At 36.5% G+C, this 25,552-nt stretch overlaps 1 protein-coding gene across 1 annotated transcript in view; it reads left to right on the forward strand.

The window, feature by feature from the left end:
- KCNH7 (potassium voltage-gated channel subfamily H member 7) overlaps positions 1-25,552 on the forward strand; it is a 58,289-nt gene that overhangs the window by 28,923 nt on the left and 3,814 nt on the right. Inside the window, exons 6-10 of the mRNA XM_026038487.1 lie at positions 2,552-2,804; positions 4,316-4,521; positions 7,252-7,351; positions 17,585-17,848; positions 22,643-22,811. Of these exons, the coding sequence (XP_025894272.1) occupies positions 2,552-2,804; positions 4,316-4,521; positions 7,252-7,351; positions 17,585-17,848; positions 22,643-22,811 (992 nt within the window). The remainder of the gene's footprint in view (positions 1-2,551; positions 2,805-4,315; positions 4,522-7,251; positions 7,352-17,584; positions 17,849-22,642; positions 22,812-25,552) is intronic.

Raw genomic sequence — 25,552 nt, forward strand, 5'->3', positions numbered from 1 at the left:
AATATTGGAAATGCACATGGAACCCTGGGTTAGCAAGATGTTGTTCATAGAGTATAATACAGAGCTGTTAGAAAGATGATTCTGTATCCGTACTAACTACTGGACCTGGATTAAATACCTCACTATGTGTAATGTGAGTGGCATGGTAAGCTCATTTTAGTAATACAGTATATAACAGCGTTTAATAAATTTGTCTTCAAATCAGCTTTGTTGGATTTCCAAACCTGTGTTAACGGAGTAATCTCCAAATCTGTTGGAAAACTGGTATTTGAGCACCTCTCTCCATTCTAGGCACTTGACAATTGAAATGTTGAAGTGGGAAATATTCTTCCTCTGTGATGTCTAACAACTTTTTTAGAATGTAAGCTCCATGGGGCAGGGATTTTTTCATCATGATGCTTGACCAGGAGCTACTGTACCTCAGATGCTTTTAACGTATAAGTAACTATTTACTAATACGCAACAATTTTAGAACAATTTCATAAAAAGTATAAGTTAATTATCAAAAGAACTTTTTCTTTAAATAAAATCCCAAAGTATCTTCAGAAATATAAACCAACAGACATGGTCTGCATGGCTTTTGCTTAATGGTAAAGTACAATCCTTTGATAAATGCAATAAATAGAAGCTGATGTGAAAAACTGAATACACTTATCCTAAGGCTGTTCTCCTGACATTCTAACAACTCAAATACATTTTCCTGTAAGTACCTCTGAATTTAAAATATGTTTCATATTTTACATCCTATAAAAATGGAGCTCTGCTAAATTACCTTCAAATAGGAGTATAACACAAAAATTACACTATAACACAATAATTCAAAATAGGACTTTTCTATTCACATATTAGATTACAATTTCAAAATAAACATCCACAACTTTTCTTTAAATGTCCCGTTGACCAGGCATATTTAGATACTAATTTCTCAATATCTTTCAGCAAGTTGCTACAACCCATATTATCTTTATTTCAACATAATTGTATTAAAATAAATAGAGTAATTGTATACCAAGCCATTTCTGATAATATGATAGATATTGAAAACAGAGGGAGGGGCACCATAGAAGCTTTTTTTTAATTTTTTTTTCTTTTGCTTGTTTGTGAATGCTGGCTTTTTTTGAGAATTTCCATGTGATAGTGTCCTTTAGTCATGATTTTCTTGTATAAATGTTTGTTATAACATTCTGTTGTATCCCAATATTGATTTCATTAACAATCAGAAACATTTCAGACTCTAATGTACTAATATTTCATTTGTAAATCACAGCTTGGCATGTGTGCACAGAAGCCTCACACTAGAAATGTGTTCATCTTCTCTATTAGCAAGGGCTAACAGTTACAAATATCTTTATGCAATAGAAGTGAGTGCACAGACCTTTATTGTGCTGAAATAAGAAGGAATCCATCAAGAAGGAAATGTATTTTATTTTATTTATTTTTTATGCCATACAGGCTTACATTTTTGTACAAGAAGAGTAAATAATTTAAACAGGAATGAATAAATAGACTGCTCTAATAACAAAAAGACACAATGCTTTCATACAGCTGGCACTGTCAATTCATATTGTATCCTTAGAAATCTGCAATACATGTGGCCAGTTCGCTTACACCTCTGGGGGAAATACACAATCCATTAACTTCATTAATAGGAGATACCAGGATTTAGCTGAAGCTTCATGTTAACGTCAGCCTCAATGCTGAGCACAATGCAGGTAGTCATGAGGTGGGCAAAGCTCCCCTTGAAGCCACTGGGAATATTTTGTGTTGACACTGAAAGCAGCACAGGTAGAGCACTCCTAAGTGGTTTACAAAAGCTCACATCTAATGATCAGGTTTAAGTAGCTTACTTTCTTTTTCTTCTAAACAAAATTAACATGTTGCCATGGTATACATGAGAAATCCTGTGGTCTACTGCAGCAAACTCCTGTTGTTCTGAACAACGGATGAGCAAGGACCATAGGAACTATCCCTGTGTTCATCTTCACTCATATAAACCTGCATAGCCCTATTGTTTCAGAGGGAGATGTTGGATTTTTTTCTGATAAAAATCTAAATCATACTCTTGCAAACAGATTATTTAATATTAAGATACTCTCTAGCTGAAAAATATCTCAGATAGCTCTTGTACTACAAATGTCATAGCTACTTCAGCAAAAAGTCATCTTATATTCAGGGTATTACTTTTTGTAATTAATACAAATTATTAGTCCAAACAGGTGTGATCCAGTGAAGATTCTTCTTTTATTAACTGTCTTATTTGTTATTTCACTGCAGTATATTCATTCATATACCTTGATAGTATTTTTTTACAAAAAAAGAAATTTTAATAACGATTTTTTTTACCACTACATTTGAACCCCATTAGTATTTGCATTGTATGAACTTTGCAATAAAGATTAAACCAGGCAGTTGTGTGAAATACTCAGACAGTCCCTAGGACCACCTCTGTTTATAAGTCACTTCCTTCTTTCTGGCCAGGAAGAAAACATTAAAGATTATATAAAGCAACTTTAATAGCATTCATGTGAAATCCTTATGCTTGTCTTTCCAGGTCCTGAAGGGGTTTCCAGAATGCTTACAAGCCGACATTTGTCTGCATCTCAACCAAAATTTGCTTCAGAATTGCAAAGCTTTCCGGGGAGCCAGTAAAGGCTGCCTTCGAGCTTTGGCTATGAAATTTAAGACAACACATGCACCTCCTGGAGACACTTTAGTGCACTGTGGAGATGTTCTCACTGCTCTTTACTTTGTGTCCAGGGGCTCCATTGAAATCCTTAAGAGTGACATTGTTGTGGCCATTCTTGGTAAGTAGTTTACTACAATGCATATTAAAAGAGACAGGGGACTGCAAATAAATGTCCATTGTAGTTCCTGAGGTAGGACATTTGTGAATCTTTTAGTCACTGTTATTTAAAATCAAGCCACTGCATAATTTGCTCAGGAGCAAAGTCTACAATACTTCAAGAATTCATGGAATTCACGGGACTGAAGAGTCCAAGATATCTAAAATCCCAAGACAATCCACCACTTCCAATATGTATTAATAAAAGTATTAATACATATAATGAATAAAAATACGTCAGAGGAGTCATATTACAAAGAAGGTGCTATATGCCTTGGATAGGGATGACTACATTCATAAGCATTAAGGCCAGAAGGGCTATTAGATTATCTTGGCTAGCCTCGGTTATATAACAGACTCCTGTTACATTTCATACCCTTAACTATCTGTTGTGTCTAATGAACTGTGTTCATTTAAAGCAAAATGTTCAGAAAAGCAATGAGTTCTGATCACAAGGCATAACAAGATGAAAAAGTGATCATTTTTCCTGGCAGTTTATTTCAATAGTTAATCATTTTTATTGTTAAAAATGTGATCGTTATTTCCAGTATGAAATTACCTTACTTCAGTTTCTTTCCATTGGTTCCCATTGTGCATTCCTCATTATATTCTGGAGGCTCTTAGCACCCAGTAATTTTTCCTCTCTATAAGGATGTGTGCAATAAAATCAAGTTAACCTGTTCATCTTCTTTTTGATAAACTAAACTGACTGCGTGTGATCTTTAAGATCCTCACTATAAGTCACCCCTCCAGCTCTTGAATTAGCCTTTGCACCTCTCAGCTGCTTGCTTGCCAAGTTTCAACTTCCTTTTTCAAAAAATTGGGAAGCTAGAACTGCTTGCAGGACTCTGGTATAAAAGCCACAACTGTGTCCTCCCTCACTGCTCTGACCACTAGTCTTCGCCATCAGTGCTTTCCAAGACAGAACCCTCTGGCTGTGCAGGTATATAGATGTATATTTATATAGGATAGTTTGCAGTCGTCTGTGTGGAGGGCTGCTCTGCATTTGAAGGTTATATATGAATATATACATATATATGAAGGTTAGGTGCACATTTTGGGAAAACAAGTAAAAGCACTTTTTTTTTTCCTGTACAGAAATAGACTCTTCTAAATTACTGAATTCTGTAACTCTGAAATACAGAAATTATACCTGTGTTGCCATAAGACTTAAATGAAAAAATAGTACTTTGAGAAGAAAGTACAGAGGAGACTGATCTAGATGTGCTTTCTTGGCAAAACTGAAGAAAAAATGTGACTAAGATATATGTTCCTTTCACTTAGTCCGATTAAATGCCTATGTAATTTCACTGATTCTAATAATACTACTTTGTTTTGCCCCAACCTATGTACAATAGTAATCAGATTGTACTGCTTTTTGTAAAATCAAATATTCTGCATCACTATCATAAAAAAATACATCATTCAATATAATGCCTTTTCTTATTTAATAATCTTATTTTATTTCCACAGGGAAAAACGATATCTTTGGAGAGATGGTACATCTTTATGCAAAACCAGGAAAGTCAAATGCAGATGTGAGAGCTTTAACATATTGTGACTTGCATAAGATCCAACGAGAGGACCTCCTAGAAGTCCTGGATATGTACCCTGAATTTTCTGATCTCTTCCTCACCAATCTAGAATTGACTTTTAATCTGAGAGATGAAAGCGCAAAGGTACATACAATAGTGTTGTTTTGTTTGTTTTTAATACTGGTCCTTACCAGTGGTCATAAAATATATCAAATAACAAAACTTGAAAATAGCAAGTGGAAAATCAAGGTCAGAAAAATTAAAAGCAAAAATCCTGAGGCCAAATCCTACTTAAAGAAAAAAATTTCCCTGATTGCTCCTACTAAAGTCAGTTAAAGTCAGCAGAAGTCAATGAAATGTTTCAGATAATGTTAATCTAAAAGGATTTGGTTCTATATTTAAACAGTATTAAAGTTTCAGCCACGGGGATTTTGAATGTTTTGTTTAAGCCATGGAAAATATGTTTTTTTCACTAAATGTGGCCATAACTTGGGTCACAGCAAGGGGAACTTTTGACCCTCAATATATTTGTACAATGATAAAACAAACATCAATCAGATTATCCAGATCCCTCCTCTGTGTAACCATACAGAATATTTAATTGCCTTTCAAAGCTAAATTTTTCTTATCTTGGACTGCACCCTATCTGTCAGGGGAATAAAAGCAGACAAGGAACATTTCGAAGTTCCACTCACCTTATACTCCTCTCTTTTCCATTTGTCGGGCATTTCTTGCCTCTTCTTCCCTCACTGACTTCCGTAAACATCCTCTTTTGCTCAGAATGTGCCTCCAAGAAAATAAAAAATACTGTATTAGGGCCTGCTTCTCTTAAACTTCTGGGTTCAGTCTGAATTGGAAAGAAGGGGGAGGTTGGCCAGGACCGGGGGGAACTGCTGGATACAGGAGAAAGGAAAGGCTATTGCCCAGCTAATGCTAAAGGGGCTCTGTCTCTATTAAGTTGGAAAGTACACTGGTGCTGGCCACCAAATATGGACTGAATGGGTGGTTTATATTTCATTATTTCTGAAAAACTGCCATTTTGTGGATTTATGCCCACAAAAAAAAAAAAAAAAAAAAAAAAAAAAAAACAGACATTCAGTGTGAAGGAAAAATGAAGAGAGATTCAGTAAGAAGGAACTAACATAATTTCACCTCAAAGACCTTCTGAGAAACAAGCAGACAAAGAACTGTAATCTTTCAGCTATAAGTGATGGGAGCAGCTTTGTTTATCATGTGTAGATGTTTAGTTAAAAACAGAAGTAACTACTACAGACGATAAATTTCAAATCTTTTGTGATGAGCCTTTTTTTTTATAAAAGATTGTTCTGAACATAAAAGGCCAGTTCTATCTTTATTTTAAAACTTATCATTTTGTGTTTGTTGAAAAGGTCATAGTTATTAATTATAAGTAAATATTATATGATGAATTTATACTGCAGTGATAAATTTAAGCTTAAGTTGAAACTTTTCCACATATTTGAAAAAATCTTTAAGGATAAATTCATATCAATGACTTTGGTCTTCTGAGCAATGGTCCTCTGAAATTATATTGTCATCAATGTTTTGTCATTATTTTTTCTTAAGATCAAGAGAAAATTGAAATGGATCTCCATCTATCTTTTGTGTTGTGATGCAGAATAAACAAAGACTCTCCTCCCTGCTAACGTCCATTACAATTTTTTTCCAGAGTTATTTCTTACTGCTGTAATAACTGGCAAGGAAATATGATTAGACTTTACAGAAACAAGGAGGGCAGGTTCACCCATGCCTCTGTATTTGCAGAATCATAGCTTTAACTAGCGGTTCCGTTTGACTTCTCCTGATACCATAATCCTCAAAATCTTCCCTAAAAAGTGATGAGTACATTCTGGTCTTTGTAGCATCGCTCAGATAACAATTTTTTATCTGATTAATAGGTACATCTGCCTGAACATCTGCTCTTGTCCTTTTTTTTTTCTACATAAACTACCTTCTTCACTTATTCTACCAGTGGGTGACCACTGAAGCATATTAACCACCAGAAATACAAGGAGGGGAATAGAGAAAGACAAAAACGTTTCCAACTCCTTTTCCTTGCCCTTCTCAGACATGCAAATCTGCTTACTTGCTAGGTATAGGAAATCTCATGGGGGAAGAGGGGAAGTAGGTTGAAGTCAATGCAGTGAATGTGTATGCAAAGAGCACAACTGGCATTTTATCTGCTTATTTGCACATTTTCTTGGTATTAAAATAAGCAGAAAGAAGAGCTAAATGCATCTCATTTATTATGACAACAGAAAGCACATCCATCTTCTAATACAATGGATAAAAAGAGACAATTGTATTGGGCTATGGAAATACTATCTAAATGAACTGAATGAGATAGGGAGGAAAGAAGGATCTAGAAACATGAAAATGATGAAGATTAAGTGTGTTGTGTTTATCAACCTCATAGTTATTAGGGTAAAATGTAACCCTTATAATCATTACCGTGTAATTGAACATCAAATCTAGTTACAATCAGTTACCATGTTACTGCCTGCAATAATACACATTCTCTGTGATAGGTTATTGGGGTTTTTTTTCTTTTTCATTTAACTTAGAGAAGTTTATTTAGCCCACATCTGTGAGATTTTCCAGAAACTGATAACATATGTCTGCATGTAAATTTATCTATCTCAATTCTTTACTTTTACCACATTGCCAAATTTACTCAATCTGTATGATCATTTTAATGCTAGCACTGAGAAGTAAAATAAGTGGAGGGGAAGAAAGGTTGATGCAGACTGACTTACTCTGAAGCTTGAACATGATTAACAGTCAATCACCTTTTGAAAACCTGCTCTCTTTAGATGGGACTAATCTGTCATTATGTTTCATATTTCATTAATCAAGTCTGACCTCGTAATAAGATCACAAACTACTAATGATTCGGATGGAGATAACTGCAAACTACGAAGACGGAAATTGTCCTTTCAAAGTGAAATAGAGAAAGGTAATTAACTTCGTTTCTTACATTAGACAGCACTGCTACATTATTCATTGGTATTTCACATGGTAATATTGGGTACATTAGAGTCTCATGTTGGCTATTACTGTAGCAGCTCTTGAGAATCCTGCTGAACAGCAAAAAACATTCTGTGCATTTTCCCCTATACAGCTATATATGACCGGAGGATATCAGCTTCACCTTTTCATAGCTTTACAGCTATTAGTGTACAATGTTCAAACATTCATCTACCTTGTTGCCCTTGAAATACATAAATATATACATAGTTGCATGCATGCTTATTGTCTCTTAAACAATAACCATTTCCTGAAAAAAAAAGAAATATAAATAAGATTTGGAACAGCTAGTTACGGAAGTGTTAACTTCAAAATACTCTGTTGAACTTCTGAAATTCATGCTAGGTAGTGTTTCTCCTGGAATTAAAATATTTTGTTTTCAGGACACAATAGATTCACCGTAGTCAGATTTTGGTTCATTTGGCAATGTGTAGATGGTTGTCCTGGCAAGAGTTCAGGAAACATTTTCTATGCTTATCTTACAGGCTTTGGGGAGCAATCCAACTGAAAGGAAACTTCAGTGAAATATTAAATCATGTCACCAGAATTCAGCACACCTAAATACCAGGGACTGTAGATAATAGCTGTGGTCAGACAGCAATAATCATGAAGACAGCTAAATTGACACTCATAAGTTTTTCAATAATTTTATACTTTTATGGCCAAATGGTTTGATGGACAAATTACTGTTCCTGCTATGCCTGTCTTTCATACTCCTTAGTTAAACCCTGATCCAATGTTCAACACAATTTCAGAGTCACAGAACAGCTGATAATAAATGAGAACACTTTTAAAGGTACAAAGCAGGTACAATGGTGGATGAAGGAAAGCTTTAATGAAGAATGTGACTTCTCAGAACAATGACATTGTCATTTGATCAAAGAAGCATCTTTAGGGCAGGAAGCCAAGAGTGACAACAAATCTGTCAGGAAAATGTCCCCATGAAATATTCAATTTGCTGTTCACAAAGGATCTGTTGACAGACGTGCCTTGCCTGAATAACATTTCTTATGAGAAAACATAAGCTGCCACCTAGACAAGATTGAAGTGATCTTCCATGCTGGGCTTGCTGCAGAGTTACAAATAGGCTGCTCAGGTGTGAATGTGGTGCCAACCTTCCCTCCTCACCCTGCCTTGGCTTTTATGGTTCTTGTCCACTAGATCACACTGAACAGCCTCTTGGTGACATTTATTTACATTACTTTCAAATGGAAATAATTTTCCAGAGATTTGTCTTTGCAAAAATCTTGGCCATTGTGGAATTAAAAATGAGACTGACTGACAAGTATGTCCTTCATCCTGGTGCTCATTGTTTAGTATCTGGTAGCCTTTGAATTAGACAGGACTGAGGTACATTGCTAGCCCATTGCTAGTCCATCTCTCTCGAGAGGAAAAGATGCAGTCATGAAGAGTGATTAAAGTACAATTTTAGCTCGCTGGTTTAAAGCCTCTCCCTGGTCCCTGTTCTCTGTTTATTTCCTGTTTACTGGCATTTGCTAAGTTTGAGCTCCTTCTATGTGACTATTCTGTGTCCCATCCCGTATGAGGTTATAGACTACCAGAGGTTACCACTGTGTTGGACTGTTCCATTTCAACATATTAAACATATTAAACACATTAAAAAGGAAGCTATTTTGATACATTGTAAGTAAGCTATAATTGATAAATATTTGGGGATGATCCTGCAGAGAGTCTCAGAAGAAGCAGAGTAGTAAGGACCGAGTCCCTGATCACCTAAGTGGCAAAGGTATTTCTGGTCATAATATTCAGATTTTAAAAACTCTCATATGCTAGCTTTTAACAAATGTATTTTGACTTCAGAACTCTGATTTTGAAGCCTATAGACACCTAATATTCTTACTTTTAGGTCATGACATTTTACAGCTCTCTAAATTTTTATAGATTTCTAGTTATTTGGTTTCTGGTATGCTATAGCAGTTACATTTGTATCACTATAATCAAAATCTTACAGATACGATATTTCTTTTCCTTATAAAATGGTATTCCTGCTAACAATTTTTACCTTCATTCATCAACCTGCTAACGCATTACACAGCTCCGGATTGTACTGTTTCCCTCTTCAGTGTGATCACGAGAGATTTTTTCCCGTTCGGAGAGCTAAAAATGGGACTGTGTTATCTCAGCCTTTAGTTCATGCTAGTCTGATTTGGGCCGCGTTGCCATGGCAACTCGTCCTGCAGGAGTTTTCCTGGGGGTTAAACAAAGCCAAGGCAGCTCCCTGGTTCGCAGCCCAGGTTAGTACCCCTTCTTTCCCAGCTCCAAGGAAGGCTTTTTCACTCCACCTGTGTACATTCTCACACTTCTTACCTGTGTCAGCACAAATTTCTCTGAGCTGGTGTACTGACCTCTCTTCAAGGGCCTGTGGGGTGCAAGGCTGCCTGAGGGGCCAGCTTTCTCTCTGGTTTCCAGAAAGGATTACAGTACTGTCAGAGGGTTCCTGTAAACATTATCAGGTACACTACGTACCAGCTTCTATCTCCTCCTGCCCAAGAGATTCATTGCAGGTCTTGTGAAATAACGGATGATATTCCTTGCACAGGTGCAGGTGCAGCTTTAGCCAGTTGCCGTAACTGCTGGAAGAAAGCCAGTAACTTTGTAACTGCTTGAATTAGGCAGTACTCTTGAACGATGCTTCCAAACGAAGCTTTCAGCAGGGTCTTCACTAATAACTGAGGGACAATTTGCTGCTTCATCTACATTCAGTTGCCTTTTTTCAGCAGTGCAGGACACAATCCTCTTTTCCCTTTTCCTTCAGCCATTCTCTGAGAGTTAGGTCAGTTCACGAGTGATATATAGGGGCAAGAGTTTTGTTAGTTCCTGTAGTTCCGAATACAGATCTCTTTTTCCATGATGAACAGGCCATCATTAGAACTGATTGCAAAAGCATGAGTTCCAAATATATAGGTGAAAAAAATACAGAGTCACAGTCAGAACATCACCAAAAAAACAATGAGATGAGAGCTTTGAAAAGGCTTACTGGAATTCAAGCAGTATTATTTTTGCTAACATTTTGTTTAACTTTTTGTTAGTGTCATCTCTAGAAATGTCCCTTCCTTGGGACTGTTTCACTGCCCAGTTTTCCTCTTGAAAAGGTATTCTTTTCATTTATATTTTATTCTTATGATCCTTAACTGAAGACTATCAAAGCTCTGGGTCTGTTCTAAGTACTCACATAATTCTTGTCAAACTCTAGAGACATGAACTCTGACTCAGGAGAAAGCTGATCTGGGATACACAGGTTATCTAGTCAAATCATAACCTTTTGTCTTTTGACAGAATATATAAAATCCTTCCATCTTATCCCAGATAATTAAAATGCTGGCTAAGTCCATGCAGACATCCTAACTGGGAAGGTAACGATGAACTCATTGAAATAAATCCTTACCCTGGATTTTCATCTGTAATCCCAAGACAAGAACATCATCCATAGACTCTAGCTAAGAGGATAATAAGAACCCCCATGGAATTATATTGTTATATTAGTAACCGTGAATTCAGTTAACAGGTAATACCTGATCTTTAACTCCCTTGTCTGCTGGTCAGGGAACTGATAACAAGGAATTTTCATTTCCTTGGATGTGATTTTAAAAGTCCACTAGAAAAAAAATAGTTTTTATGAAATCCCAGTACTGAGTTCTTTAAATACACTTGCCTTTTTGACATAGACCACAACAATCAAATAGGCTATAAAAAGCATTTTACAATGTTTAGTTTTAAGCATACTGTTAAACACATGAGCTTAAATGGGTACTAGATCTTAATTTAAAGTCCAGACCAGACTTTCCCCAAACTCTCTACTTATCTATTCTCAGTGCAACCACAGAAGCCAGAGCTCTAAGCTTTTAGCTGAATCTTCATTAGCACAACTATCTTGAATGTGTTTGGTATGTAGGGAGTACCCATGCAAAGAGGCCGAGCCTTCCCAACATAGCATTATTACACAAAGTATCCAGAGCCCATGGCTGACAATACAGAACACAAGGGAAGTTTGAGGGAGCTGATTTCTCCTGAAATGAGATTAAGCAGTTCTGAGAGTCTGGGAAAAAAAAAAAAAAAAAAAAATCTGGCTTTATTTACATGGCAGCTACCCCACTTTCTCCCATCCTTCTTCCCTTAACCAAGTTTGTATTTTTAAATGCATATTTTGGGAACAGATGATACAGTCAATCACTGTAGGTCATGTCCCCAGAAAGAAAATAGAAGAATCAGCAAAAAAGAAATGAAGCTCCTGCTTAACCCTGTTAGAACATTGGTATTATGCTAATGAAGCCTATTTGGGTTTTACTAGAAAAGAGTTTTAATATTCACTCTGTCCTTTATTTAACTGGCTAGGTTAAAATAATCTAGGCAGGCAGCATACGACTAGAATCACGATTGCATGTCCCTAAATCTTACCTTCAGCATGAAACTGCTGACAAAAAGTTTATGGTCATCGGAGAGCCTATCAGTGCAGTTTTCCATCTGCTCCTATTATCGTTACTGCTGTTACCACAGTGCCTCGGAGTCACCTCAGGGAGCTTCTACAAGAGTCTTGTTTCCAGGAGTCACTCCCAGGGAGCCTGTTTCCAGAGGCCACATCGGATAGGAATGGTGTATGCAGTCAAATATACCAGTAGCCATCCTGTGAAAAAAAAGTAAAAAGAATCTTAGTGTGAAAACTAGGTTTCTCATAAAAGAAAGGATTTCTAAACTTGATAGCAGTGCTTTGGTGTTTACTCTGCATACCTTTCAAAATGCATATTTATATTTCAGTACTTCTAATTTATAAGCATGTCATTATTTCCTTGCCAAAAATTGTTCTTACATTATTATCTAATTAACAGCAAAGTTGATACAAAATCAAACAGAGCAAAGAAAAAGAGAAACGGCTATCACTTGCTCCCTACCTTAGTTCATTGTACAAAGGAATAGTATAGCACAAAGGAATAAATGAATGATTGCATGTTCACTTTAATTCTTGCCTTTTTAAGTATGTTTCTGAAATTCTGTTATTCACCGTTAGCTCTATTCCTATTACAGTCCATTTAGAAAAAGGATCATGGGTCTTTATGTAAAATTTAGCCAGTCTTTAGCTCTGGATGGTGGAGGGAAGCTTTAGTATCTTCTCTTGTTTCCTGATTCCACAATCACCCAAACCTTCATAGCCCAAAGAAGAAATACATCACAGGAAAAATAAACTACCCAAACACTTTGTGTTTCCCAATGAAGACTTAGGTGTTCCCAAATTATAATTGAAAATACACTTTGGAATTAAAGGTTTCTTCTATCATTAATGACAGCCACAGAAAAGTAAGAGCTTTAAACACTTATACTAATGAGAGGAGAAAATTTTTGGCTTTCCTAAAATAGCACCAATAACCCACTTTTTCCAGGAATAGAAACAATTATCTTCCTAAATTAGCTTCTAGACAGACATCATTTTTCCTTGGTGTTAGTTAAGTATCACATAAAGATCTGACAGAACACTTTGCAGTTAAGTAGGAGGTCCTAAAGATTGGAGGGAAATGTGAAAAGGCCCTTAACAAGTAAAAGTGAGGGAAAAGTAGGGGAAGAAAATGTGTTAAGAACATAAGGAATTCCTCACTCTGAGTGGCTGTGTTTATTCTTAATTATATCTTTTCATTATTAGCTCAGCATATGTGATATACAAAAGTTTTCTTTTTCAGAGTTGTTTATACAACTGTTGTTAGCAGTGCAGTTTCTGGCACCTAACTTCTGAATTTGCAGATTGTTCTCAAAACTTTAGAACCAATTGCTGTTCCTGACAGTAACCAATTTCTAGTTTAGTAGCTGTGACCCTCTGGGGAATATTTAGATTATGAACCTCTCAGGCAATTCAACAGACATTTTGTACAGTTCTCAGACTACTTTCCTTTCTTCATGCACACAGCATTTCTGATTTTACCCTATTTTACCCATTTTAATGAATAAGTTCTCATGCATGAAAATTAATCCAAAGAGCAGACAATTTTCTAGTGTTAACAATATTTAATAGCAATTTAATTGGCAGATTTCTGGTAGTAACAATACTCAACATTCTATTAATTTGACCAGTGCTATAATCTTCAAGCGTATTTCACAAGGAACCAGAAAAGCAATCATACTTAGCAATGTACTCCATGACTGTCAGGTTCAACTACACAAAGAAAAGTAGTAGGAATATTAAAATTAGCTGTCTGGGAGTGTTAAAATCCTATATAGGCATTCTGTAGAGTAGCTGGGCCTGTATGCATCCCAAGTAGCCTTCTGTGTAATCACATTGCTTTATATATTAGGCTCCGCAGGAACAATATTTTTAGGTGTTATATAAATATTATATATATTTCAATTATATTGTTCTTTTCCCAGTAATTCCTGTGATTGCAGGAATCAGGATTCTCATTTTCCCTGAGTGATTTTGTCAGTCATTTACATTTCCTAACTATATGGTGGGAAACATAAGCATGGTTTGAACAGCACCACTCAAATTAATTTTTCACATTTCTGAGATCTTGCACTTTCTGAATCCTGTTCATGGTTTCATATGTAAAGTCCTACCTGAAATGCTTGATCACTGACTTTTCAGTCTCAGTATTTGATGCCACTGATGCATGAGTGGGCATATAAGTCATTTTTCTGCTATCTAATAAGGCAATTGAATTTTTGTATTAAAGAACAGCTAACAAACACTCTTGTGCCCTAGCAAAGATTTTGTTCACTTGTAGGAAAGAGAGCTCAACCATCTCAGGAAGATCTGTGAATATAAGACAAGAAAGACTGTTAAATCAAAATATTTTGGGGGAATCTAAAGATCTACAGACTGTTTTTCAGCAATTGACTCCCCATCAAAGTCACAATATGCAGTTCTTCTTATGCAGAAACTTACTTGGTGTAGAGAAAAATGATATGGTAGGATTTTTCAAAGGGATGGGAAGATGTCATGTCTGCTGAACAGATTTATAGTTATGCAGATCATGTTAATGATCAGGATTATCTGTCTCAGAGTTTGGGATATAAATTGCTTTCTGTGGGGCTGAGGAAGTCATTCACCTCATTTCCTGTAGCAAATTGAATTTGTCTATGCATATTATGGGGCTTTTTATTGGATGGCTGAAAAAGGGAGGAAAAATTTACCTTCTTCTGAAGCACTAGGCTAGATAGCTAGCCTGATTAAGTATGACAAATTCTAGTTAATGAAATTACAGTAATATTAAAATATGCTGCTCCACATGTAATGGATTACTGACACTTTCCCCGAGATTGTGTGCAGCACAGTAGTGCATAAAGAGCAAGTCTGGCTCCTGCAGACTCATTCTGTGAGTAGCGCAAAACTGCGGTACTGCAGGCTGACCATGGCACACACAAGAAACTCATCTGATCTTTGGTAATCATTACACCAAGCCAGTCCCACCATTGGGGTAATCATTGAGGTAATCATTACCCCAATATTTCTGTGAATCTGTCATATCTAAATATGTTGGCCCACATGACAGCCCAGGCTTCCTCCCTTCAATTGCCAGAGGAAGAAGCAGGGCACCAACTTTCTTGCCTGTAAAACTGGCAGGCACCTAAAACACATAGTAGGCTAAAATGATTCCTATAGAGAGTGTAAGTGATGTTTGTAAATGTGTTGGGTAAAGCAGGAAGTTACAGAATAATCAGATTCAAGAAAACATTTTGTTTCTAGTGAAAAATAGTTGTAATGATCAGAATCAGAGAGTGAAGCTTGGAATCAGGAAGGAGGAAGCACCAGGGTGGAAGGGGAAGTAAGGGCAAGCAGATGGACCAAAGCCAAAGATGCATGTTCTGAAATAAATCAGCTGGCAAACAAAAGCTTTTTTCTTTAACTTCCATAGGCAGGACCTTACTGTCTTCGGACTTCTGCTTTCTTGCTGATGCCAGTGTGTTTCCTACCCACTGGCAATTTGGAAAAGAAAACAATTTGGAAAAGAAAACACTTTGTTGTTTTGGTATACGTAGGATTAAATGCAGGGACACCAATTGAATTATCCTGGTTTTACAGCACTGTAAATGTTAGCAGACTCTGGCTTCTCGTTTCTGGATATTTTAGTACTCTATAAATATGGCAGATAAGTCAGTCTGCTATACTTAGCTACTATACAATTTTTTCTTTGCTGTTGGAGTCCCAGTGAGTTCACCTTAAAATTAGTCCACTGATTGATTTGTATTCCACAGAGTGCTCATTACTGCTCCAGTTAATGCACAACTAACTGTACCCAAGAACATAAAACATTACCCTAAAAATGGTAATTTCAAGCTTTCATTATAAGCTCTTTTTCACAGGTTAAAGTCTGTATAGCAGTAATTAAGACAATTTACTTTGGTGTGGCTGTGTGTATTTCACATATATTCCTACAAGAAAAACTGTAGGAGATATCTACGTTAGAATTTTCTTAGAACACTTTTTTGTTTTCTATACAATTTTAGTGATGGGATTGCAGAACATAGGGGATATGGGACTCACTGCGCAGTCCAAACGTCCCCCAAGAGCCAGTCTGTTTGCATTTGTGTTGATGCCTTAGCCATATTGCAGTATCACCACTGATACTTAGAGCCAGTGCTGCTACTTAACAGCAAACCTAGCAAGTTCAGATCAGGGCTGTGCTAACAGACCTTAGGGATTGCAGAGGGAACAGTTACAGCAGAATAACCTGGACGGTGGCTTCGTTGAAGTCACTATTACCTGCCCTCACCGCTCACTGATGTCCAGCATGCTCAGTACACATATTGCATTCTCTCTGTATGCAGATAAAGATTAGATGAGGCCACAGCTGCATTTCTATATAAACAATATTCAAAAAAAAAAAAAAAAAAACCAAAGAGGAAACCATGGGAATATACTGAATTTTGTACTTGCCATTGCACTAGTCTGTAAAGACCACAGGCATTCCAGCACTATGTTGATAAGTAATTAGCCCAAAGCAGATGGGAAATCATGCTGTCTCCCCAGGAAGTTAATGCAAACTAGTTACACTATTTATATGTTGTTGAGGCTATCCTGCTAAAATATGTTTTGAATAAATACCAGAACTCTTGATATTTCAGTTAAAAATAGTAAAACCAAACACTGGATTTGAAATTAGCTTCACATGTATGCTGAAGACAGATCATGAGTTCCCTCTATTCATAAATAATCATTCTTGGGATTAAATCGTATTTAACTTGTTTACAATGCATCTTTTTAAAGACACCTGCTTTAAATCTATAGTTTTATTTGCCACTTCACAAGAGGACTGAACTTGCTGTACCTTGCCTCAAAACTTGAGTATAAATAATGAAAGATTAATTCTGAACTTGATTGGTGCTTTCTTACCATATATACTGCACTGTGTTATGTACTTTTCTTACCAAAAGAATTGGATGATGATCAAAGAATCACAATTAATATTAAAGTTTAATGAATTTGGAAATTTTTGGCAAATTATTCTGGAAGATGCTTCCAGAAAGACAGATTGGAAATTCTTTTCTTTTTGTATCAAAATGTCTTCTCTCTCCCATAACAGTTCTCTCTCTATATATATACATACATATGACAATAATCAGCATGCCCTTTATTTAGCTGAACAAAGAATAATCTGTAAAGATGCTGTTACGTGGGCATCATTTAAACAGGTAGCTCTGATTCCGAATCTAACATCCGTGATTGTTGGCCTGTGAATATTATGAGAAGTGCCCAAGAATGTGGAAAATCAGAAGAGGAAAGGAAATAATAATTCTATTTTTGTAATCTGTATCCAGACTTTGATCTGTTACTTTCAGACTATTGAGTTTTCTTAAATCTAATCCTAGCTGGCAGGGGAAAAAAAAAAAAAAAAAAAAAAAAAAAAAAAAAAGAGGGCTGTGTTGGATTAAACTTTTATTGTTTCAAAATAAGAAAGTTTTGGCATCATAAGTCATGGCTTATGCACTAAAAATCATTACTATTACTGTATACTTGAAAATCCTGGATCTCAAGAGAGAAATATGTCTTCAAGAGAGAAATATGTCTTCAGGAATCAGTCAAGGCATGAAAGTAATGATATTCTAAAAGGCAGTGAACTTCCTAGCTGATATAATAGTCTCCATACTCAGCCAGAAAAAAAAAATGGAACATAATTGTATGACCTGAATGTTATTGGATACAACTATTTCTATTTAACAGGTTATTTCAATGAGGATAATCGAAGTGATCCTGAACACTCAGGGGACAACACCAGGTATTATCAATCTACCAAGAAACACTTTGAAGAGAAAAGAAGTGGGTCGTCATCCTTTGTGTCGTCCATTGAAGATGAGCAAAAACCCCTGTTCTCTGGGATAGCTGATTATCCATCTGTAACAGGGAAAACCACCGAGGTTGACATTGAGGAAATGGTTCATGAAGCAGAAGATATCCTTATTGACAAAAGAAGCGATTCTTGCAAAGGTAATTAAATTGAGTGCTATTTTGCAAAGTATGAGTAGTTGTCTTCATTGGTTTTATTGTCAAAAGTAATTTTCTGAATGGTTCTATTGATTTGTTGCACAGTAGTTACCTTTGTAAGTATTTCATGAGTGAGTAAATAGAAAACTTTTGGATCTAAAAGAGTATGCATATACTTTACTACACTGGCTGTGAAACTGGAGTACAAAACTTCCAAAAGGCTGTTCTAGGCTTCATCAATGAATCATCTTGTAGCTGGATTGCCTGAGAAAATTTGTTTAAACAATATTTTAAAGTTGTCCACCAGTAATGGATATCACTTTTACATGTCTGTGCAAAACTATACGGAAATTGCTTTCAAAGCTGTAAGGGGAACCTTGAGGAGAGCCTGATAATCCAGGGTTTGGTGGCAGTACAAAATCCTGCTTAGTCAACGAGAGTTCGATGAATCTAGATGGTCACATAAAAGAAAACCTGAAATGTCTTCAGGCAATTAGCTTGTGAACACAAAAATTAATAAAATTAATTGTTAATAGCTTGAAAGACAGTTATTCCATTTTGCTGCATGAGTTGATTAACCGGGATGCCGTTACAACACACAGGACAAATCTTGACTCCAGTAAATAAAATATAAGAGCAAATATGTGGCCTTTTTATATGAAAAATTATCAACAATGATCAAGCAATTTGAGTTATTTTTTACATAGCGTTAAATCACATAATTGAAATGATTTCTAATACACTAAAATCATCTCATTGATGTTACAGGAAACTAATGAAAAGAATATACAATTCAAATATTGCTGAACATTTGGTTGTAGTTGTTCCAGTCTGAAGGGAAGAATTATGTATTCAGTGTTTAATGCTGTTTTCCTATGCAATTTGCTTCCTGTTGGAGCAATTAACCTTTTAACCATCAGTCAATAAACTTCAGGCTTTTCAGCTATAACTGTAAACTATCCTCATGATTAATGAGACCAAACAATACATTTTTTACATTTCAAAGGTGTGACTGTGTGAAGCCTGGTCACCTTTAGCTAGGGTCATGTAAATCTGAGCCATCCAAACTTGTTGCATACATACCACAATTTGAAAGTTTACCTTTCCCTTGCCGGTAGCCAGAAATTTGTCCTTGCAGCTATAGCAACATTTTCCAAGGCAACCTACTTCAGATTTTATTTGAGCTAAATTTAGCATGCCTAAAGGTTATATATTTTGATTAAGATCACCTTCTTTTTTTCTGCTTTGTAACTGTTCATTTCTTATAATATGTTTGAAAGCTCATTACCAGTCCTGAAAAGGCCATAAAAAAAAAAATTATTTCAATGAAAGAAGATCAGATTGACATATGTTTTAAACTAAATTCTCATTCCTGCTATTAATTAGCTTTAATTAGTTTTAAATTTCTATAAAAGTAGATATGAACATAATTAAATTCTGAAATAAATTCTTCATTTACATATATAGGTATATTTATAATCTTCATATAATACAGTATCTTATAATTCTTTCCTATAAATGAATTTACATAAACCTTCCACAATTGATTATTACTGTGACCAAGAGAAATTTATCTTTATTTTGTTTTAACTTTTGGTCACTACTGTCCACAAGTGGAAGTAGTATTAATAGGGTATTTAGTCATGTGGGCAGACATTCAATCAACTTCTTTCTCCTAATCCTGAAAGGCAACTTTTAATATTGCTTAAATCATGTGTTTATATTGCTTGTCTTTTATGAGAAGTCTTGATAATCTTTATGTAATGGCTAATCCATGTCCTGAACAAAAAGCTATTTTCTGTTCTCATTTGTTCAGTATTTGGGCCATAAGATTTATTCTTGAAACAAATTATACATTTATTGATTTAATTCTCAGCCTAGGATTCTTCAGTTCCTGGAAGAACATAATTGGGTATAGGAAAATATGTAATAAGAAAATACGTAATTCTACCATATGACATCTTATATAGAAAACCTAACAACAACTTGGTTTTACAGGTCATTAAAAAGCAGTGAAATAAATATAATTAGCTTCTATTCCTGAAATTCAACGTCTAAAAGTAAATCCACTGGATTTACAATATCCATTGTAAATACGGGCACAGTTTTAAATTTCCCCCCTGAATTTGTTGAAGTTTGTTCCCTACACTTTGGTGAAAGCTTTGTAGCTTCCGTGGACACTGAAAATTGAGCCGTGTGTGGCAGCTTCTCCAAAACCCCTTTTCTCCTTCCTCGTGTTGGCTTAAGTGGGCTGAGAAGCTGAAGCTGTTTCTGGGTAGCTAAGACGAAATCGCCTCCTCCTTTCCATTCTGTACATAAAACCAGGTCGTGTCATATGAAATTCAAACACTCTCTACAGCTCCAGAAAACCTTCTACCACCCGCTAACCAAAGATCGGATAACACAGTAAGCACCTTTCTCTAATTAAAAAAGGTTTCTTCTCCGCTTGGAGTTATATACTGAGAGCTCCCCTTCCTGGATAAGTCTACTTGAAACTCTAAATCTGAGCAGGAAATGTCATTGCTACTCCTCTTTTATTTATTTATTTATTTGTTTCAAGGAAGACTGCTCAAAGATACTGTATTTAAGAGGGAATGGCTAAATAGCATTTGGACAAACCTCATACATGTCAGCCACACTCTGATTTTCCTCTGATGTTCCTCTTTTTTCCTTTGAAATATGGCTGTGGCTCCTATGGTTGCTTAAAAAAAAAATCAGAAGTGTGAAATGAATGTAACCTATGCTGAGTTACCAGCATGCAGTGCCAAGAGTTGCAGGGATGCACTAGGGCAAGCTCTGAGCAAACCATTCAGGGAAAACCAAGGGACATGGGATTCAAACTCAACTGCTCCTCCAGCAGCAGCTGCAGCCGAGTCCATTTGGGGCACTCCTATGGACTATGCCCAGCTGTCTCTTGAACCAGCACTAAATGAACATCTAATGTATTCTATAAAGTAATGCAACTACATAATTATGAATACTTGATATGACCCTAATGTGAATTATACTGATCAGGTGCTTAAGTTTTAACACAGCAAATGAAGTGAATTTGAGGGCTACTAAACAATTACTGCTGTTTATGTAACAACAGAATTTCTCAGAGAAACAAAGGCTGAGCTGGTGGGGAAAATCTCTGTTCACCTTAAGTATCTCACTGGTAGACTCTGCAAAGCTTATAGCAAGATAAACATCCTATATCAAGTATGAGTATGTGCAGCTAATATATCTCATGATAAATGATCTGTAATATTCCACCAGAGTTTAATGAACAGGAAAAAAAAAAAAAGAGCCTGAAGCCAGGAATGTAAACTAATTAAGAAATGCACAGAGGTGTAAGTTAAGCAAAATAATAGCAAAAGCCAGAAAAGTGAGCGAGAGGAAGGAGTGCCCCCGAGTTATGCGTGATAGCGAGCTGCAGTGCTTGAATGCAGAGAGCCGAGAATCAGGAGAGAGAAGCAGCACGGGCCTTGGGCAGCACTGCGCATGGAGGGAATGAAGAGCAGTTCTCACCTTGCACTAACAGCAGGAGAAAAATAAAGGACTCGCACATAAAAAGTGTAATTTCCTCTACTTTATATATTTCATATAAAATCGAAGGGATTAGAATGGGGATTAAATCGTGCGAGCTAGGTGAAACTTTGGCATGATCCTCATTATGCATTTTGGGTTTATTTAGTCTTGTAGAAAATCTGTTTCCAATATCTTACTCCAATATTTTGCTTTTCATTCAAATAGAAAAATATAGATTAATTCTTTATTATGAAGCTTCAAGTAGCATTAAAGTGACTCTCCAACTGACCCAGCAGTTGCAGAGCACTTCATTCTCTTAAGCATCACAAAGCATTAAATAAAATGAACCGGCACCTTTCACCCTGCAGGAACTGTGAGCCTCTAAAACATGCTTTACACAGCAACGTAAGAGCTGCTACATCAGTGAAAATCAATTTCCTTTTGAAAGTAATAACCAGTGTCCCTTTGCAAGCTTGCATTAAATGGCCTCTGTCTCAGGGAAAACACACTGCTTCACTAGGCTTGTTAAGACAAGCAGTGTTAGAGGCATCGGTAGGAAAGGCAGCCAGTTTGGGACTGGGAACTTTCCCCACAGTGTGCACTGCAATGAGTTGCGATTGCTGTACAGGCAACGCAGCAAGTCCTAGTGCTAATCAAAAAAAAAAAGAAAAAAAGAAAAAAAAAAAAAAAAAGGACTAAAAGCTAAAATGTAAATACTCTTTAAATAGTGCATTCAAGGGCAAGAGGAAATATATATGTGTAAAAAAGATATATAAGTGTAAAGAAACAGGAGTCGTTAAATGGCAGAACTGTGGTAGTGTTAACTAGATAAACAGAATCACAGAATATTCAAGATTGGAAGGGACCTCTAGAGATCATCTAGTCCAACCTTCCCGCTCAAGCAGGCACACCTAGAGCATGTGGCACAGGGCGCCATCCAGGTGGATGTTACGTTTATGCATGGCCTGTTAAACCTGTTATGTTTATGTATGGCTTCAAAATATTAGTATATTGCTGTCATTATCTTACAATTTTATAAGTTTTTAGTGGGACCACTATTGTTTTTTTCCTTAAATAATGGTAAAGAAGAAAGATCCTTTTCAGGCAGCATACCTATTTACAGAGGTTCAAAGTTCTGAGAAACACTGACCAGTGGGATGTTTGAATCATCATGAAATTCTCTATTAATTGCCCATTATCAGGCAGTTATGCACTTCACAATCAACAGCCCTTCTCTATCAGCACGTTTATAAAATCATACTTTGCTTTACTTTTGTTTTCTGTTAGATATCACTGACAAAAGAAACTGGGAGCAGGAGACCATCAGGGAGTACCAGGAGTCCCCGAGTCGGTCAGCGTTGCCCCATGTTACGTGGGGCATCTGCGAAACCGAAAGCGACTTTATATACGGGGAAGTCGAAAATCGGTTAGATTTACTTCAAGAACAGCTCAACAGGTAAGGAAAAGAAGAAGAAGAAGAAAAAAAAAAGCTATGGTAAAAACAAAAGATCCACGTGAAAGGGTCTATAATACAACTGCTATTAGTGAAGCTAAAGGAGAAGTGATTTGGACAGGAAGTTTCCAAAAGCATTTGTATCTTCAGAAGCCTGAAAGTATAGAAATCTACCAACTGCAAATATCACTTTGGTGTCTATATGAAAGTGTAGCAGCTTAAACATCACCTAAATTCAGCCCTCCAAATTCTTGGCATATCTTCTCCTGGGTCTGCTGGGTACAAAATTTTTGATTTTCTGGCAGCATTTTCACATCACTTACCTCTAGGTATCCACATTTAGCTCTTCTAAAGTACCTTGTAGAACAGTCTTTTTTCTCAGTTGACTAAAGAGGTCTGCTTCGAAATCTACCTTCTTACCAAGTATCCTTCTTACCAAAGGTGTCCAGACACCTTTGTGAAGCACCTAAACCCAGGAAACTTTAATCTTATCTCCAGAATTTTGATTCCTTAAAAGTGATTTATGGATATTTACATGTCCACAGAATCAGAATTTTTAATATCTTAGAAACATTTATTTTTCCTGGATACACAAACTTTTTGAAAAGAGAGTATTTATATTGAATTAACTTGTTTTGTAATTGCCTCTATGATAAGCAGACATGGAATTACAGCAGAGTAAAATACTTACACCTGCTACAATGGAAAATAGTCACTTTTGCTTAATAAAATCCTTCTCTTTTGGTATCTCTATAGTACTCTTTGCTGTCAGCTAAGCAGCAGAGCTTATGTCATCTTAAAAATATGGTTACAACATTTTGATCTGTCATACGCTATAACTTACCATATAATTTCACCTAATTTTGAATTGCCCTATGCCCAGGTCTCTGACTTTTTTATCATTTTTGCTTGAAATTTCATTACTTTCAAATTTTTCCATGACAAATACTATGACATGCATTCAGCCCTAATTACATTTTAGTAGTTCTTCAGTGGCGTACTGTGCTGTGTATTTTAACAATCAGCTTAAAGCCAGGTTAACTGCATATTGCTTCTTTAATCTTCTACAAGGCAATCAAACCACAGATTTTTTTTTATTTCTGAATACCATGTAGCACATTAAAAAGACAGATTTTTCACATGTAAGTCTAAATTGCTATAATTTCTAATTGCCATACAGTCAAGTATCAACGCCATAACTGTATATGTCACATAGCCAAACATCTGCATGATCCTGAGCAACAGAGAATGGAGTCTTTCATTTTTTCTCCTGAAATTCTAAGCTTTTGAAACCAAGGTTATATATCAAATTTATCTAAAGGTTTAAAAAAGTCTCACAAACTTCTCAATATTCTTTTGGAGGGACAGAATATCACTGTTGCTGCTAAACTTAAGATGGATTTTATTAAAACATTTTATCCTCAAACTCTTCCTATCTATTTAAAGCCTTTCATGCATTCAACATTTGGGACATGGATGAATCTTATTCTATCAACATGACAAGCAATATACTTCTGCACTTATGTCAGATCTACTCCACTAAACTACAAGGCAGTACCCTGCTGTGCTGAAAAGCTTTTCCATCCCAAGTCAGATGTTCCACTTGTATTGCCAAATCAACACAGAAAGTTGGGAGACTTCTGTAGCAGGAATATGTCCCCCAGCGCTCACCCTCTCACTCCTCCATAGGCTGTTGGAATCTCATGGAGACTCCTAGCCAAGCATCCAGGTTCTCCAGTTTGTTTGCCCTTAGTTGGCACGACCTGGGCTTGTTTGGAATTTGGGAACAAGGAAGGAGAAGTTGTACATGCAGTGATGCTGAATAAAGACTCAGAGAACTCTTATATTAAGAGTACAGGCAAACTTCCATTAAATACTAGCAAAGTAAGAAGGGAACCGTTTTAGAGCTAATCTGGAGTAAGAGAAAACTGTTGCTGAAAGTCCTTCAATGCTAAAACCCTTCTCACAAAGATGCTAAGACTGAGGTTTAGCAGAGAGAAGCGCTTTGTGGCAGCTGCTGCTGCTGCTGCTGCGTTTTCCCCCGTGGCATCAGCCTCTTGCTTATGTGAGATCAGCATCCCTGCAAGCAGCAAAACCCCAAGGGAGCTGAGCAAGAGGTTGAGCTGGGCATAACCAACTGTAAACCCAGGGTTTGATCCTTGTATTATAAGAGCTTTTGTAAAAGCTGATGCCACAGAACCAGCCTATCTGTGCAAAGGATGAAACAGCTTCCTAAATATCCCATGGGTGCACATTGCACATTAATTTCATAGACATTTTAATAATAAGTGGCACAAATTATGGATGACTTCAGCACGATGAAAAATAATATCAAACAATGAAGCACCTGGCAAAGCAAAATGAGCCAGCACAGGATCAATTTTGTGGCTGCCATAGCCCAAGTTGTAACATTCACAACGTTAAGGGCTGCTGACATAGAGATTTGCTTACAAGCTATATTACTTTGTCAGTTGAGGAGTTGCAATGCATAAGGTTGTATATCCACGCTTCAAGCTGTCAGGCATCATATGTTTACCTGCTGGAAAGCACCTCCACGGAGAGGGACCTGGGAGTCCTGGTTGACACTAAGTTAACCATGAGTGAGCAGTGTGCCCTCGTGGCCAAGAAGGCCAATGGCATCCTGGCCTGCATCAGGAGGAGCGTTGCCAGCAGGTCAAGGGAGGTGATTCTGCCCCTCTACTCAGCTCTGGTGAGGCCGCACCTGGAGTACTGTGTTCAGTTCT

This window comes from Nothoprocta perdicaria, unplaced genomic scaffold (genome assembly GCF_003342845.1).
Source record: "Nothoprocta perdicaria isolate Ctin4 unplaced genomic scaffold, notPer1 scaffold_0, whole genome shotgun sequence".
In the NCBI taxonomy this organism is placed as follows: Eukaryota; Metazoa; Chordata; class Aves; order Tinamiformes; family Tinamidae; genus Nothoprocta; species Nothoprocta perdicaria.